Consider the following 14,259-nt stretch of genomic DNA (forward strand, 5'->3'; position numbering starts at 1 on the left):
ACATACGTTTCGCTATTTTTTGGCCTATTTTTGCGAATTGTAGGTTTGCCGTGACAAAAATGTGCCAATCATCAAATGTTGTTCAACATAGCCGCAAATTGATGCTTTTTGAGTTTGGCATTTTAAGTTCCACAGTGCAAGAATGCCGAAAGGTTTAAAAATGTTTCCAAATTACGAAATTAACCGTTTTTGTAGGTATTTACCGTTTTTTGCAACTAAAATATGTAACTTTGGATTCGCTTCAGTTTTAGAACACAAAATGTGAGAAAGTGTTTTTTATTGGTTTACTTTTTAAAGCATGGGATTTGTTTTAAATTAAACCGTTTTTTATTAAAACTGAAATTTCACAAATTTGTAAAATTACCATGTTAGTTTTCAGTTTCTTTCTTAATCTTCAAACAGTTTCAGTTTGTGTTATATCGCTACTTAGTCAACTTATTTTGCGTAGTTTCAAGAGCAAAATATATCCATTTGGGATTATGTGTTTTAGTTTGGTTGAATCGTAAAAACTTTTTAATTAACTGAAATTTTTTATGACATTAGTTTTCGGCTCAATAGGTATCGACCCAAAGTTTGTCTTATTTGTTGCCGCTCGGTTAATGTGTTTCGTTTTGTAAGGGCAGTTTGTGAACTTCATCTGATACAAAATGTAGTTATTGTAGCTTTAATTGTTCAACTTTCGTCAAGCTATTTTTATTTCAATTTATTTTTTGAAGTAATTTTTTTCGACCTAATTTTTTTTACTTCTGTATTTTTTATTCACTTTGTTGTAGCGCAATGTGTTTTTTGCCTCGCAAGTATTGCGAAGCTCTGCTTCGGCTCTGTGTTTGAAATTCAATTGTTACTTCTTCGTTTCTCTTCTCGAAGAGTTTTTGTTAAAGAGAAAATTGAGACAAATGTATCAAAATTTGTGGTGGATCAATTTTCATTTTTTTTTTTTCAATGTTTTTCTTCATCGTTTATCTGTGATATATCTTCTACGGCTTTCATCTGTCATCTCTTTTTCTGTCGGACACTTTTTCATGTATGAATAATGTGTTGTTTAGCTATAGTGCCTTTGTTTGTTTATGTTTAAAGTAATGAACGTAGTGAAGACTCTTAAATAGGTCTGTTGATCTTTGATGTGCAACTTGTGATAGTCATCCATTTTGTATCGCAAGTGATGAGAAGAGCTGCATAACCTCTGTCGTTTGAAACTTTCTTTCGTCACTCATAATTTCCTATATATTTTTGGCCTTCTTGTACTGAAACATAGAAGCATTTTGTGCTTCTCGTTCAGCAATCTCCTTGGTGGTTTTTATTTTGTAGCTTTTTTGTTGCAATTTTTTGTTGCTGAAATAAATCTTTAAAAATAGGTGCAATTGAAACAAGAATTGCTGGTCTTAAAGTGAATAGTGCCAAAGTTCTGATTGCCTTTATGTTTTGAATTTAAAAAAATAAAGTAAAATATAGTTATTCTACCGTCTTAAATTGGGTTATAACTTCAAATGAAGTGAAAGGTTGAATATTTTAAGGCTTTAAAAAATGTTTTAATTTACCTTGCTATGCTTGAGAATCAAATGAAAGAATTGGTAAACTGTTGTGCATCCAAAAACAAAATGTCATATGTACAATTTGCAAAGTAATAGTTCATGTTTTTCATTCTTGTTCCAATCAAGGTTTAAAAATGTTTCCAAATTACGAAATTAACCGTTTTTGTAGGTATTTACCGTTTTTTGCAACTCTAAAAGATGTAACTTTGGATTCGCTTCAGTTTTAGAACACAAAATGTGAGAAAGTGTTTTTTATTGGTTTACTTTTTAAAGCATGGGATTTGTTTTAAATTAAACCGTTTTTTATTAAAACTGAAGTTTCACAAATTTGTAAAATTACCATGTTAGTTTTCAGTTTCATTCTTAATCTTCAAACAGTTTCAGTTTGTGTTATATCGCGACTTAGTCAACTTATTTTGCGTAGTTTCAAGAGCAAAATATATCCATTTGGGATTATGTGTTTTAGTTTGGTTGAATCGTAAAAACTTTTTAATTAACTGAAATTTTTTATGACATTAGTTTTCGGCTCAATAGGTATCGACCCAAAGTTTGTCTTATTTGTTGCCGCTCGGTTAATGTGTTTCGTTTTGTAAGGGCAGTTTGTGAACTTCGTCTGATACAAAATGTAGTTATTGTAGCTTTAATTGTTCAACTTTCGTCAAGCTATTTTTATTTCAATTTATTTTTTGAAGTAATTTTTTTCGACCTAATTTTTTTACTTCTGTATTTTTTATTCACTATGTTGTAGCGCAATGTGTTTTTTGCCTCGCAAGTATTGCGAAGCTCTGCTTCGGCTCTGTGTTTGAAATTCAATTGTTACTTCTTCGTTTCTCTTCTCGAAGATTTTTTGTTAAAGAGAAAATCGAGACAAATGTATCAAAATTTGTGGTGGATCAATTTTCATTTTTTTTTCAATGTTTTTCTTCATCGTTTATATGTGATATATCTTCTACGGCTTTCATCTGTCATCTCTTTTTCTGTCGGACACTTTTTCATGTATGAATAATGTGTTGTTTAGCTATAGTGCCTTTTTTTGTTTATCTTTAAAGTAATGAACGTAGTGAAGACTCTTAAATAGGTCTGTTGATCTTTGATGTGCAACTTGTGATAGTCATCCATTTTGTATCGCAAGTGATGAGAAGAGCTGCATAACCTCTGTCGTTTGAAACTTTCTTTCGTCACTCATAAACTCCTATATATTTTTGGCCTTCTTGTACTGAAACATAGGAGCATTTTGTGCTTCTCGTTCAGCAATCTCCTTGGTGGTTTTTATTTTGTAGCTTTTTTGTTGCAATTGTTTGTTGCTGAAATAAATCTTTAAAAATAGGTGCAATTGAAACAAGAATTGCTGGTCTTAAAGTGAATAGTGCCAAAGTTCTGATTGCCTTTATGTTTTGAATTAAAAAAAATAAAGTAAAATATAGTTATTCTACCGTCTTAAATTGGGTTATAACTTCAAATGAAGTGAAAGGTTGAATATTTTAAGGCTTTAAAAATGTTTTAATTTACCTTGCTATGCTTGAGAATCAAATGAAAGAATTGGTAAACTGTTGTGCATCCAAAAACAAAATGTCATATGTACAATTTGCAAAGTAATAGTTCATGTTTTTCATTCTTGTTCCAATCAATTGCTGCGAAATGGAGCATTTTTGAAAACTTACAAGTGAAAGAAAATCGCGGAGTTGAAATTATTGCGCTTGCGATTAGCAAGCGTTATCAGAACGGAATATAGATTTTTTCTGGGTAACACCGATATTTACAAAATCGCCGAATCATTTGCGCAGTTATCAAACGTGCTAAATTTCTTGAAAGTTCAAATTTAACTACTGGCTACGAAGGCTAAGGTTCTAGCTCGAAACCGGTCAGTACATGTTTTTTTTAAACCCAAATAATTGAGTATCAAAAAATCATCGGCCTGTAGGTTACCTGCTCATGTTTTGTCGCTTAATTTCAACATTCTTTACCTTTCATGTGCTGTGACCTGTGAGCTAAATTTTTGTAATCTAAAGTATTTTTGATTCTCTTATGTAATTTGCTAAATTACAAACTGACTTTTTTCGGCTAACCAGTCTTGGCGTATGTTTTATCGGCTTATGGGCCTATATGTGAGTCTTATGAAGCAGAAAATACATTTTCATTGTTGAACGCGTTTCCAAATGAGGGTCGTATTCCAAATTTGCTCAAACGTTTCTCATCTTCTTTCTAATGTTTTTGGCGCAACGGGCAATTAACAAATTACATCTGCTAGATTAGTTTTTGTGATTTATTTTTACGCCGGCGGTTGTGTTGTCTCCTCAAATTGAACATCGTTTGAGACAAAAGTTGGAAATTTTGTAGATGTAATTTGTTTGATTTGAACAAAAAAAATTCCCTATGGTTTGTATCGCAAGTGATGCGATAAGCAGGGGTATTGCAATTGGATTCTAGACGTTTTTCCCGTAAACAACTTTGTTCACAGGATCTTCACTTCTTGAGATTCTTGTAAATTCAAATAAAATAACTATCACGTAGCTAGTAATTAGTTCAAGCCCGTTTCAGATTGTAATTATCTTTTCAAAAAAAATTCAACTTTTTTCCGGGTTTTTGATTTTTGTCCTAGATTCTGTTGGTTCAATTTCCGTTTGTTTTTAACGCCATTTTTATATCTGGTAGCGTTTTCATTTAAAATTTTTTAAAGCATGGGGTTTTTTTCCAATTTAAATATAATTTTTTTTTACTATAACTGAAACTTCACAAATTTGTAAGTTTACCAAGTCTGATTTTCATTTTTTTTCAGTTTTTTATTATTCAAACAGTTTCAGTATATGTTATATCGGCTTAGTCAACCTTTTTTTGCGTAATTTTGAGGGCAAAACATATACCTTAGGGATTATGTGTTTCAGTGTATATGGGTAATAAAAACTTGTATGAAACGATTTTTTTTATGACAACAGTTTTTTTTTCGGCGCAACAGGTTTCTACCCCCAGTTTGGCGCCCTTGTTGCCGCTCGGTAAATGATTTCAATTTTTTAAGGGCTGTTTGTGAACTCCATCTGATACAAATTTGAAGTTTTTGTTGGAGCAATTTTTCACTTTTTGTCAAGTTATTTTTTGAAGTAATTTTTTTCTAACCTAATTTTTTTTTCGCGTTTTTTTTTTAATTTCTGTTTTTTTATTCACTATTTTGTAGCGCTTTGTGTTTTTTGCCTCGCAAGTGTTGCTAAGCTCCGCTTCGACTCTGTGTTTGAAATTCAATTGTTACTTCTTTGTTTCTTTTCTCGAAGAGTTTTTTTAAATTTCTGTATTTTTATTCACTATTTTGTAGCGCTTTGTGTTTTTTTGCCTCACAAGTGTTGCTAAGCTCTGCTTCGCCTCTGTGTATAGCTTATTTCAGTTCAAATGAATATGGATAATTAAAGTTTTCCTTTAATCTGCTTGGTTTTTTTTCACGAGAAATTTATCACTGACTGCTGCTTTTGTTTTCTATTTTAAGTACTCAGCTCATGTGGCGTTCCAATAAGTGTGCATATGAAAGTGGTGCTTGATTTTTCTTTGAAAAATCATTTGAAAAAACCCGGAATTCGAAATGACGCTTGGCTGGTTTACGCTTGCGATTAGCTCTACATAACTATTTAACCCAGACTTATTGTTCCGACTTTTGTAAATTGAGGAACTTTGTATTCGGGTGTGTTTTAAATTTTTTGTGGTCCACGCAAAATCAGGTACCACAAATAGTAATTGGAATGGGTCGAGTTATATTTTATATTAAAGCCCAGTTATCTGTTTCATATTAAACCCCTTTCAGACGTAATTCCAACGACATTTAAAAATTCAAAAAAATTTTCCCAGCATCGAGAAAAACCAGTTTGAAATTTTTTATTTTTGCTTTTATTTCAAGTGAATAAGGCGAGCAAGCAAGCTTAATTGCTTAAAAGCTTGCAATAGCCTAATTCAAACCCTCAAAACTTAGTTTTACTTGTGTAACGTTAGTTTATTTTGAGTATTTTAGCGCCTTTTTGGATTCAAAATTAATAGGGTCAGCGTGCATGCCTACAATAGCTTACTTAAGCCGTTTAAATTTAATTTTACTCGAGCAAAGTTAGTTATTGGAGTTTTTAACGCCATTTTGGGAATCAAAATTTTCAAAAATTCAAAAAAAAAATTCTGCAAAAGATTAGAAAACATTTTTTAACAATTTTCTACAAAATTTGTTTTCCAATCGGCCTTCTTGACTATGACTCTCGAAAATGCCTGATTTCTTTTTTTTTCACACAGAAAAATGACACTTATTTGAAAAAAAATAATTGTATTTTTTTGAGACTGGTCGGAAATTACTGTGCTATTTGACCGGCTATCCTTGTTTTGTTTATTTTTTTGAGTGATATATTTGTCTTTGTCACTTCGTATGTTTTGCGTTATAATATTACTATATCAAAACAAAACCCAATGTCAATCCAAATATCTTTGAGGAGCTCGTATTTGCTCGTTTGCAAAATTGAGCTTCGCCTGCTGGACGAAGAAACGACGCGAATTTACTACCGGCTATCCTTTTTTTGGGTTCGTTTTATCTGAAAACTTTTGCTCATAAGGTTTAAAATTGAGCCTAAACGTGATCTCGACACGCATCGTTACGTGCACAGTCGGAAACCAAGTCAGCCAAACTTCAACTACCATTTCGAAACCAAGTTAAACCAAAAGAGTTCGGTTCAGAATTAAAAGAAATCAACAGATGGAGCATAATATTTCGGTAGCTATCGTTCTAGTGAATTGTGAAAAAAAAGGTGATTCGGCTAAGTTCGTCTTTCTTTCATGATAGTATCTGTCAATTTTTATTTAGTTTCCCTGAGTTAATCAGCACGTTTCCTTTTTCTGTTTGGTTTGTTGTTTACTCACTTCTACGGCGCTAATTTAAATTAACCGGACGCAACGAACAACATTTACCTTTTTTTTGTAATTTCAGAGTTAGAATGCAACATGAGGCTTGATAGAATTATGATGTCGGGTATCCAGATTTTATTACTTCTTTCCCTGTACTGCCGCAATGTAGTACAATCCTCTTCCCTCCTAGAAGTGAAGTTGAAAATGTTCACAGACTCCAATTTGAAACTCTATCCTTCAAATGGCGATGATTCAGTTGTCTGGACTACATCTAATCGTCAGACTTCCCTAATTGAGGAAACGCGCTCTCACCTTGAGCAGCTGTTCCAAGTGATCGAGAACAATTTGCTAGATTCCAAAGCTGGGATTTCGAAACTATTCGGAAATGAAAATAAAAACGACGCTGAGTACAGCGAGCAAGATTGCTGTCAAAGTTCCATTTTCGACGGTAATCTGTCTCAAACTGAAATGACCAACAAAAAAGTAGCTTGCCAAAGAACATTCTCGGTGGATGAAAACTCAGACCGTCCAATGTGTAATTCTAACATTCAGATGTCAAAAGAGTTCGTTCATTCCTGGAAGAATAAGGATATATGGCAGGAAAAGGTGGACCAACAGTGGTACATTTCGCTTCACGATAATTGCGTGAGGGCTTTTATTTACCCAGCTAAACGCGACAGTTCTATCTGCCCAGATCCCGCAGGTTTGCACAATACTAAGAAGGAAGCTATTGCAAGTGTTATGATTCCTCATAAACGTCACTGGGCTTTTGTGTTTGACACTGAAACCTTCAGCTTGAATAATACAGCCACACTTTTCATGCCGATGGCTGCGAAATGGGCCTTTTCTGCAGCACAGTTTTCTGGACCTCTGGATACGTTCACGATTTCCGGCTGGCCCGAAAATAAAAGCGAAGCGGAGAAAACAGTTCATTGTGAGAGCCGAGAGCGCATGCTACAGTTTTTCAGCACTCATAGTTTGCCGGGTCACGTAAAGAAATTGTTCAGCGAAAATGGAACTCAAAAGTTTTCGTCAATGAGTGAGCAAATGGAACGTGCCATGAATTCATTTGACAATTTGGGAAACGAAACTGAAAAGGTTTTGATCGTTTTTAGTCCGATGAAACCAGTGAACTTCAAAACACAGTATGAAAGAATTCTGAAAATGAAGCCGCGTTTCAAAAATGTGAGTCTGGTTGTTTTCAGAATGGGCAACATAATTTTGCAGTCCAGCACGATTGTCGATTACTTTTGGACTACTTCAAATCAAACTAGCTGGAAAGATTTGGACCCTCTGCTGCGAAGCAAAAGCATTCAGTTCGTTACTCCTATTAGTGGAGCAGAAACGCTGAGTATTTCCCAACTTTTTCCAAGAAGCTCCGCCTATTTTTTGAACAAGAAACAGACAAAGATTACCTATTCGTACCCAAAAATGGACAAAACGTCTCTTAAAATGTCCATTTCGGCCAGTGTAAAGAATCCAAAAACTGGAATGCTCGATGGAGTCATTGGCGTTGATTTGAAACTGGAATCAATTTTGAACGATCTGAAATATCATATTGACGAAAATAAGACGATTTTCATCGTTGATCGGAAAGGGTCTGTGATCTTCCACCGAATGTCCATGTATAAACGAGAGGAAGGATTCGTCCCCATCACAATTGTGGAAAAGCCATTGTTTTATTTCTTCGCAGACGTTGTGAAGTCAGATCCTGGCAGGTTTTTCGAAAATATTCTGATAAACTCCAAGGCAAAAGAGTTGGAAATTATATACGAGAAAAAAATTTACCAGTATTCGTGCAGTCAATTAGCTAGAAGTCCATTTGTTGCATGTACAGTTTTGATTGGAAGTAACAATGTGAATGACATAACTTTGGAAAGTGCTTTGAAAAGCGTCGATTTAAACCGCACTGCGTATTTTTCTCCAGTTCGCCCTAGTGTTATCTACCATGATGCGGTTGACCATCAAGATAAAGATGAGACCTGCAAGTATTTCAACACATTGTCTTTACCCCTAATGAATAAAGTCGGACTGTTTGTGTCGAAAAGGGCTCTGTTTGTGTACACTCATAAACTGTCTAGTTTGATGGGAGACCGTGATAGGTTTGAACAGTTTTTTCTTCATCTTCACGACATAAAATCAATTATTCATTACCCTCAAACTGAACCTCTGTTCAAGAATCACTCGATTGTGAGTCTTAGATACCTCCTATTCCGTGCGTTGCAATGGAGTTCGGACAAAGATATAATGAATGCCTCGTTTATCCGGCGTTATGCGGCGACTAGCGATGGCTTCATGATTGTTCAACCGGCTGTGAAGTTGGACAAAAATATGGATATAAATCAACTCAACTGGTTTCGAAAAGCGGCCGAGGGTGGACCGTACCAGCATTTCTCGTCGCCGTGGTTGGATTCCTACGAGGCCGGATATGTTGTCTCGGTTTCATGGAAGGTTCCAGTGTCTGATACAGATTTTGTGGTCTTAGGTTTCGATGTGACGGTTGAGAGTCTATACGCGCATACGTTGTATAACACCCAAAAGAATCCTGAAAAGCTGGAATGTAATCCTGAAGCTGGCAAAGATTGTTTCTTGTTTAACGAGGATGGCTACATAGTTGCATACTCGCAAATGTGGAATTCAAGTTTGGACTCAAATGCCAAGCAAGGATTACCAGGCTGGAAATGGAGAGATATCAACATGTTCAGCGTCGCGTACAGGGAATCTGACTTCTTTGAGTTCCTTACCGGGAAATCCGACTTCTACAGCAAGCATGAGTGTTACGATTACAGCCAAGGACATTTCAGATTCTCACAGAAGTTTAATCTTGAGAGTAAAGTCAGCTTCGTTAAGCCTAATAACGCTAACGGGACCATGTTCAGCGTGCGAAGAGTAGAGAACACGAATCTTTTCCTAGGAGTGCGAGGCATTGTTGACCAACGTGACCCTAAAAGTATACTGTTCTGTTTCTGTCCCAGAACTCAAAATGAACGATGTTATGCGAGGCGACCCTTTGATAACAGATGTTGGTGTCCCTGTGTATACCTGGACAACGCCGACGATAACTGCAAAAGTTACGAACCTCATTCGGTTCAAGCGTGGAGTGCATGTGAACCTCAACCAGAAACCCTGAAAATGGGCGAAATCGGAAGTCTTCAAGAGGTAAGAGATTGCATTGGTTTTACATGTTCTGCTCTAACAGAACAAAGCAAGTGTGATCAAAACCGCGAATGTCGTTGGTGCGAGTATGAACAAGTCGTGTTCCGGTCGAACAGCTCACGTACTATTTTCCAAATGGAAAACAATCGATGTGAGCAGTTGGATAACTGTTACATGCGAGTCAGAGGCTTCTCTCCTTATGAGAAAGCTAGGTACTTCAGAGGCAATGATGCGCAGCACTACTCACATCAAGGTGGGGGCTCCTCAACGACCACTCCCATAGGTCCAGTGGCAGGTGGGGTTCTTGCCAGCTCAATTGTGATAGCTCTTGCTGTGTTTCTAATCCGACACGAGAGACAGCGACGTCAAATGATTGCTATGTACAATGCCAACTATACCTCAGATGTTAATGTTCAAATGGCACCCCATGAAATCGATGACTATTCGCTTGAGCAAGAGGAAGATGATATTGGATATATGAACCCGATGCTACATCCGTTGCCCATAATTGCAATTCGAAATGATAGAAGACATCATCACCCTAGAAGCTACGCAACAGACAGTGATCATGGTTATAGTACTATGAGTCCGCATGAAGATAGCGAGCCAAATCCAGGAGCATATTCAGACGCCACTTCAGTTGACAGAAGTGTCATCGAGCATAATTCCCCGACCGACGAAGAATCCGAAAGGTCCTCGACATGCACTGGAGTTTCGGCTTCGACGATCGCGAAAGCGAAGAAGCGAATCCAACAGCAAAGACAGCTTCACGGCACCGGAACTTTAGCGAATTTAGCGAGTAAAAGCAATAATCTATTGACTGAAGCTTCAACCTCAAGTCCAATGAAAAGTGACAAGATGCAAGCTGTGAGCGAGCCTTCAGTCACAGATATCGGCAGTGGATCCGAGATCGAAGCGGAAGTGCACACGGTTCCGACAGCTACAGTGGCGCTTGCTTTTTGCTAATACTATTATCCTCCCCCTCCCGATGATCCGTTCTATTACGTATCTTGAATCAAGAGGCGGCTGCTGCTGAAGTTTTTAAATGCCAATCAGAAACTCGAAAAGAAAAATGCTCATTCATAACTAAGTTATGGCTTTGTAGCAACTTTTTTTTCTATTTTGCTTTCTTGCTCATTTCCTATTTTTATAAATCACATAATATCTATAACTATTTTACTTATTTTGATAATAGTTTTGTCACTTACGTTAAATAACTTAGCAGTTAAACTGACGCAATTGTTTTGATCCATTAATATGTTTGATAGCAGCATGCTTACCAAACAGTTCTCGTAATAAACCAATTTTGAAAAAGCTTTATAAATTCTTCAAAAGTTCGTGTTCATTTTAAATGATATTGTGTAGTTTTACCTGTAATGAGCTATTTGTATATAGAAATACATTAATAGTTCATAAATAATAGTTTATTTACTGATTAAAAAGACACTTTGAAGAAATTTGATCCAATAGTTTTTAATTAGACATCTTCTTCAATAATTCTTTCCAATATTGATGTTCATATGTTTCATTAAATTTCTAATCAAGTTTGTTTAGCATTTCGAATAGTTTCGTTAGTTTACTTGATGTGTTCTAGTTATGGTTATTTTTGAAGTTTCGCCACAGTCCAATCGCACTTTGTATGTCTTTATTAAAAGTCACTTTGACGACGATACATCTCAAACCATAATTTTCCGACAAATGCAACTTGACGCGACAGAATTGGCTCACAGTAAATAGCAAATTATTAAATAAATAAGCATTCCTCCGTTCAAATAGCAAATGGCCATAAATTGTTTGTTTTCTGTCCATCAAACAATTCAAGAATGTGAATGGTTTTGCTTTCTTCAAATTAATTAGCCGAAAATGACGTGACACGTCAAAGTAAATTTGTTGCGTTTAGTCGAAAATTAAAAAAAAACTCGTCTCTCCAGTCTCCAACCCTCGTAATGGTTTAAGCTTTATGATATTTTCAGGTAGTTTCATTAGAAAAGCAACAGATGCTACAAGTATTAAACAATTGAATTGAGTTGTTTTAAAGTAAATTTTAAGTAATTAAACTTATACGTTCAAAATCTCTTTTGACCATTTGAGTAGAGATACGGTTTTGTGATTAGCAATTGATAGTAGATGGCACATAATCTTCCGAAGACCAAATAATATTTCTTAAATTCGAATGTTATTTTCGTTCTTACGAGCCCCAAGGGATGAGAGGGAACTATGGCCTTGGGTACCTAAACTATGGCCTAGGGTACCTGAACAATGGCCTAAGGTGCTTGAACTATGACATACGGAACTTGAACTATGGCCCAGGATACTTGAACTATGGCCTAGGGTATCTGAACCTTGGCCTTGGGTACTTGAACTATGGCTTAGGGTACTTGAACTTTGGCCTTGGGTACCTAAACTATGGCCTAAGGTGCTTGTACTATGACGTACGGAACTTGAACTATGGCCTAGGATACTTGAACTATGGTCTAGGGTACCTGAACCTTGACCTAGGGTACTTGAACTATGGCCTAGGGTACTTAAACTATGGCCTTTGGTACCTAAACTATGGCCTAGGGTACCTTAACTATGGCCTACGGTTTTTGAACTGGTGTACGGTACCTGAAATATGGTCTAGGGTACTTTAACTATGACCTAGGGTGCTTGAACTATGGCCTAGGATACTTGAACAATGGCCTAGGGTACTTGAACTATGGCCTAAGGTACTTGAATTATGACATACGGTACCTGAAATATGGCCTAGGGTATCTGAACTATAAATTAGGATACCTCAATTAAGGCCTAGGGATCTATGAGCTACCTGTAAATCTTGCCTCAAAGATCGCTCTCAGAGCATCTGTTGTGGTATCATACTAACCCCCCGTCATGACTCGTTTCCTAAGAAGGTTTCGTTATTTTGGTCTCGAGAAAAACCTCCTTGAATATTTCCGTTTTTCAGAATGATTTTCAGTAATGCATCATATCACTTCATTCATCAATCTAGTAATTTCTTATCAAGTTTGGTTCTTCAACTTTAATTTCAAATTTGTCAGGTATTTGCCTTGTTTCATTATAAATCTCAATTAAAAACAGACAGCTGCAGGTATGCAGGTAAGTTCAGACAGGTAAAGCGCTCGCTTGAGGAGACAAAGATGCGCAATCGGTGGGACTATTTTGTGCTTTGTATTTTTTAAAAAAAGATTCGATGAACGTAGTAGTTTTTTAGGGAAGAGTTTGATTTTTTTGCGGTTTGACTTCTGATTTTTTGTGAATTTCAGTTCCTGTCTATGTTAAAAGGTGGGCAAACTTCACTAGCAAACAGCAAAAATGAAAAGGTCACGACAAAAGTGATCGACTTCTAGTGTTAATTTTCAGATTTCCTAGCGGAATATAGAATTTATCTATTGATTCAGTTTTCTAAAATTGGCAAATTTTATCAAAAGAGGGTCAATCATAAATTGTTCTAGAAATTCAAAGAGTTTAGGGCCGTTTATTGTTTTCGAATTTCGATTGTTGAGATTTTTTCTCTGTCTGTCTGTTGACTATGTTTCAGGTATTTAAATTTCAGCTTACTAGTCTTCGTCTCAATTCCTGCAGGCTTAGTTTCTGTTCTGTTGTTTTTTCAAGCGATCTATTTAAAACTTTTTTAATCTTAAGTTCAGGTTTTTGTTCCGATCATTGAAAATTGGGAGGAACTTTGTATTCGGGTGTTTTAGTTTTTTTTTGTTTTCCACGCAAAATCAGTTACCACAAATAACGATCGGAATGAGTAGAGTGATATATCATATTAAAGCTCCTACAGTCGTGATTTGAACCCTATTAAGAAATTTCAAAAAAATTTCCCCAGCGTCGAGAAAGATTGATCTGAAATTTTTGATTATTCGTCTTATTTCGAGCAATTGAAGCGAGCGAGTAAATTATTTTAATTGCTTATAAGCTTACAATAGCTTAATTCGAAATCTAAAAATTTAGTTTTACTTGGGTAACGGTAGTTTACTTTGATAATTTTGGCGCTTTTTTGATTCAAAAACCCAAAAAACTGCAAACTTGATAAAAATTTCGAAAATTTTATTTTTCGTTTTTCTAATAATTTTTCTCCAAAAATTGTTCTTCAATCAGCTTTCTTTCAGTATTGGTTTTTCGAATACGAATATTCCGAAGTTTCTGTTCAGCTACTTTTATCACACCACGCCGAAAAAAATGACAGTAATTTGTAAACTTTGTTTTTTTTTAAGACTGGTCGGAACATTCTGTGCTACTTGCACAGTAACCAGATATCCTCCTTAACCATTGCATACAGTCATTGAGTTTTTTGCGAATGACTGTTCGTTTTCGAATGAAGCTCCGCTTAGCTTCTGTAGAGTGATATATCATATTAAAGCTCCTGCAGTCGATAATCAGTTTGAATAAAATTTTTTGTCCTTGTTCTTACCTATGACGCTTACCTATGAAAGAACGCTTACCTATGAGTGATATATCATATTAAAGCTCCTACAGTCGTGATTTGAACCCTATAAAGAAATTTCAAAAAAATTTCCCCAGCGTCGAGCAAGGTTGATCTGAAATTTTTGATTATTCGTCTTATTTCGAGCAATTGAAGCGAGCGAGTAAATTATTTTAATTGCTTATAAGCTTTCAATAGCTTAATTCAAAATCTAAAAGTTTAGTTTTACTTGGGTAACGGTAGTTTACTTTGATAATTTTGGCGCTTTTTTGATTCAAAAACCCA

General features: G+C 35.6%; 1 protein-coding gene across 1 annotated transcript; it reads left to right on the plus strand.

Moving 5' to 3' along the window:
* Positions 1–6,475: 6,475 nt before the first annotated feature.
* On the plus strand, positions 6,476–11,322 carry LOC134840532 (VWFA and cache domain-containing protein 1-like). The gene has a single exon (XM_063856410.1). The coding sequence runs from the start codon at positions 6,486–6,488 to the stop codon at positions 10,509–10,511; it is 4,026 nt and encodes a 1,341-aa protein (XP_063712480.1). The 5' UTR covers positions 6,476–6,485; the 3' UTR covers positions 10,512–11,322.
* Positions 11,323–14,259: the final 2,937 nt, after the last annotated feature.

The sequence above is a fragment of the Symsagittifera roscoffensis genome, chromosome 2, assembly GCF_963678635.1.
Source record: "Symsagittifera roscoffensis chromosome 2, txSymRosc1.1, whole genome shotgun sequence".
In the NCBI taxonomy this organism is placed as follows: Eukaryota; Metazoa; Xenacoelomorpha; order Acoela; family Convolutidae; genus Symsagittifera; species Symsagittifera roscoffensis.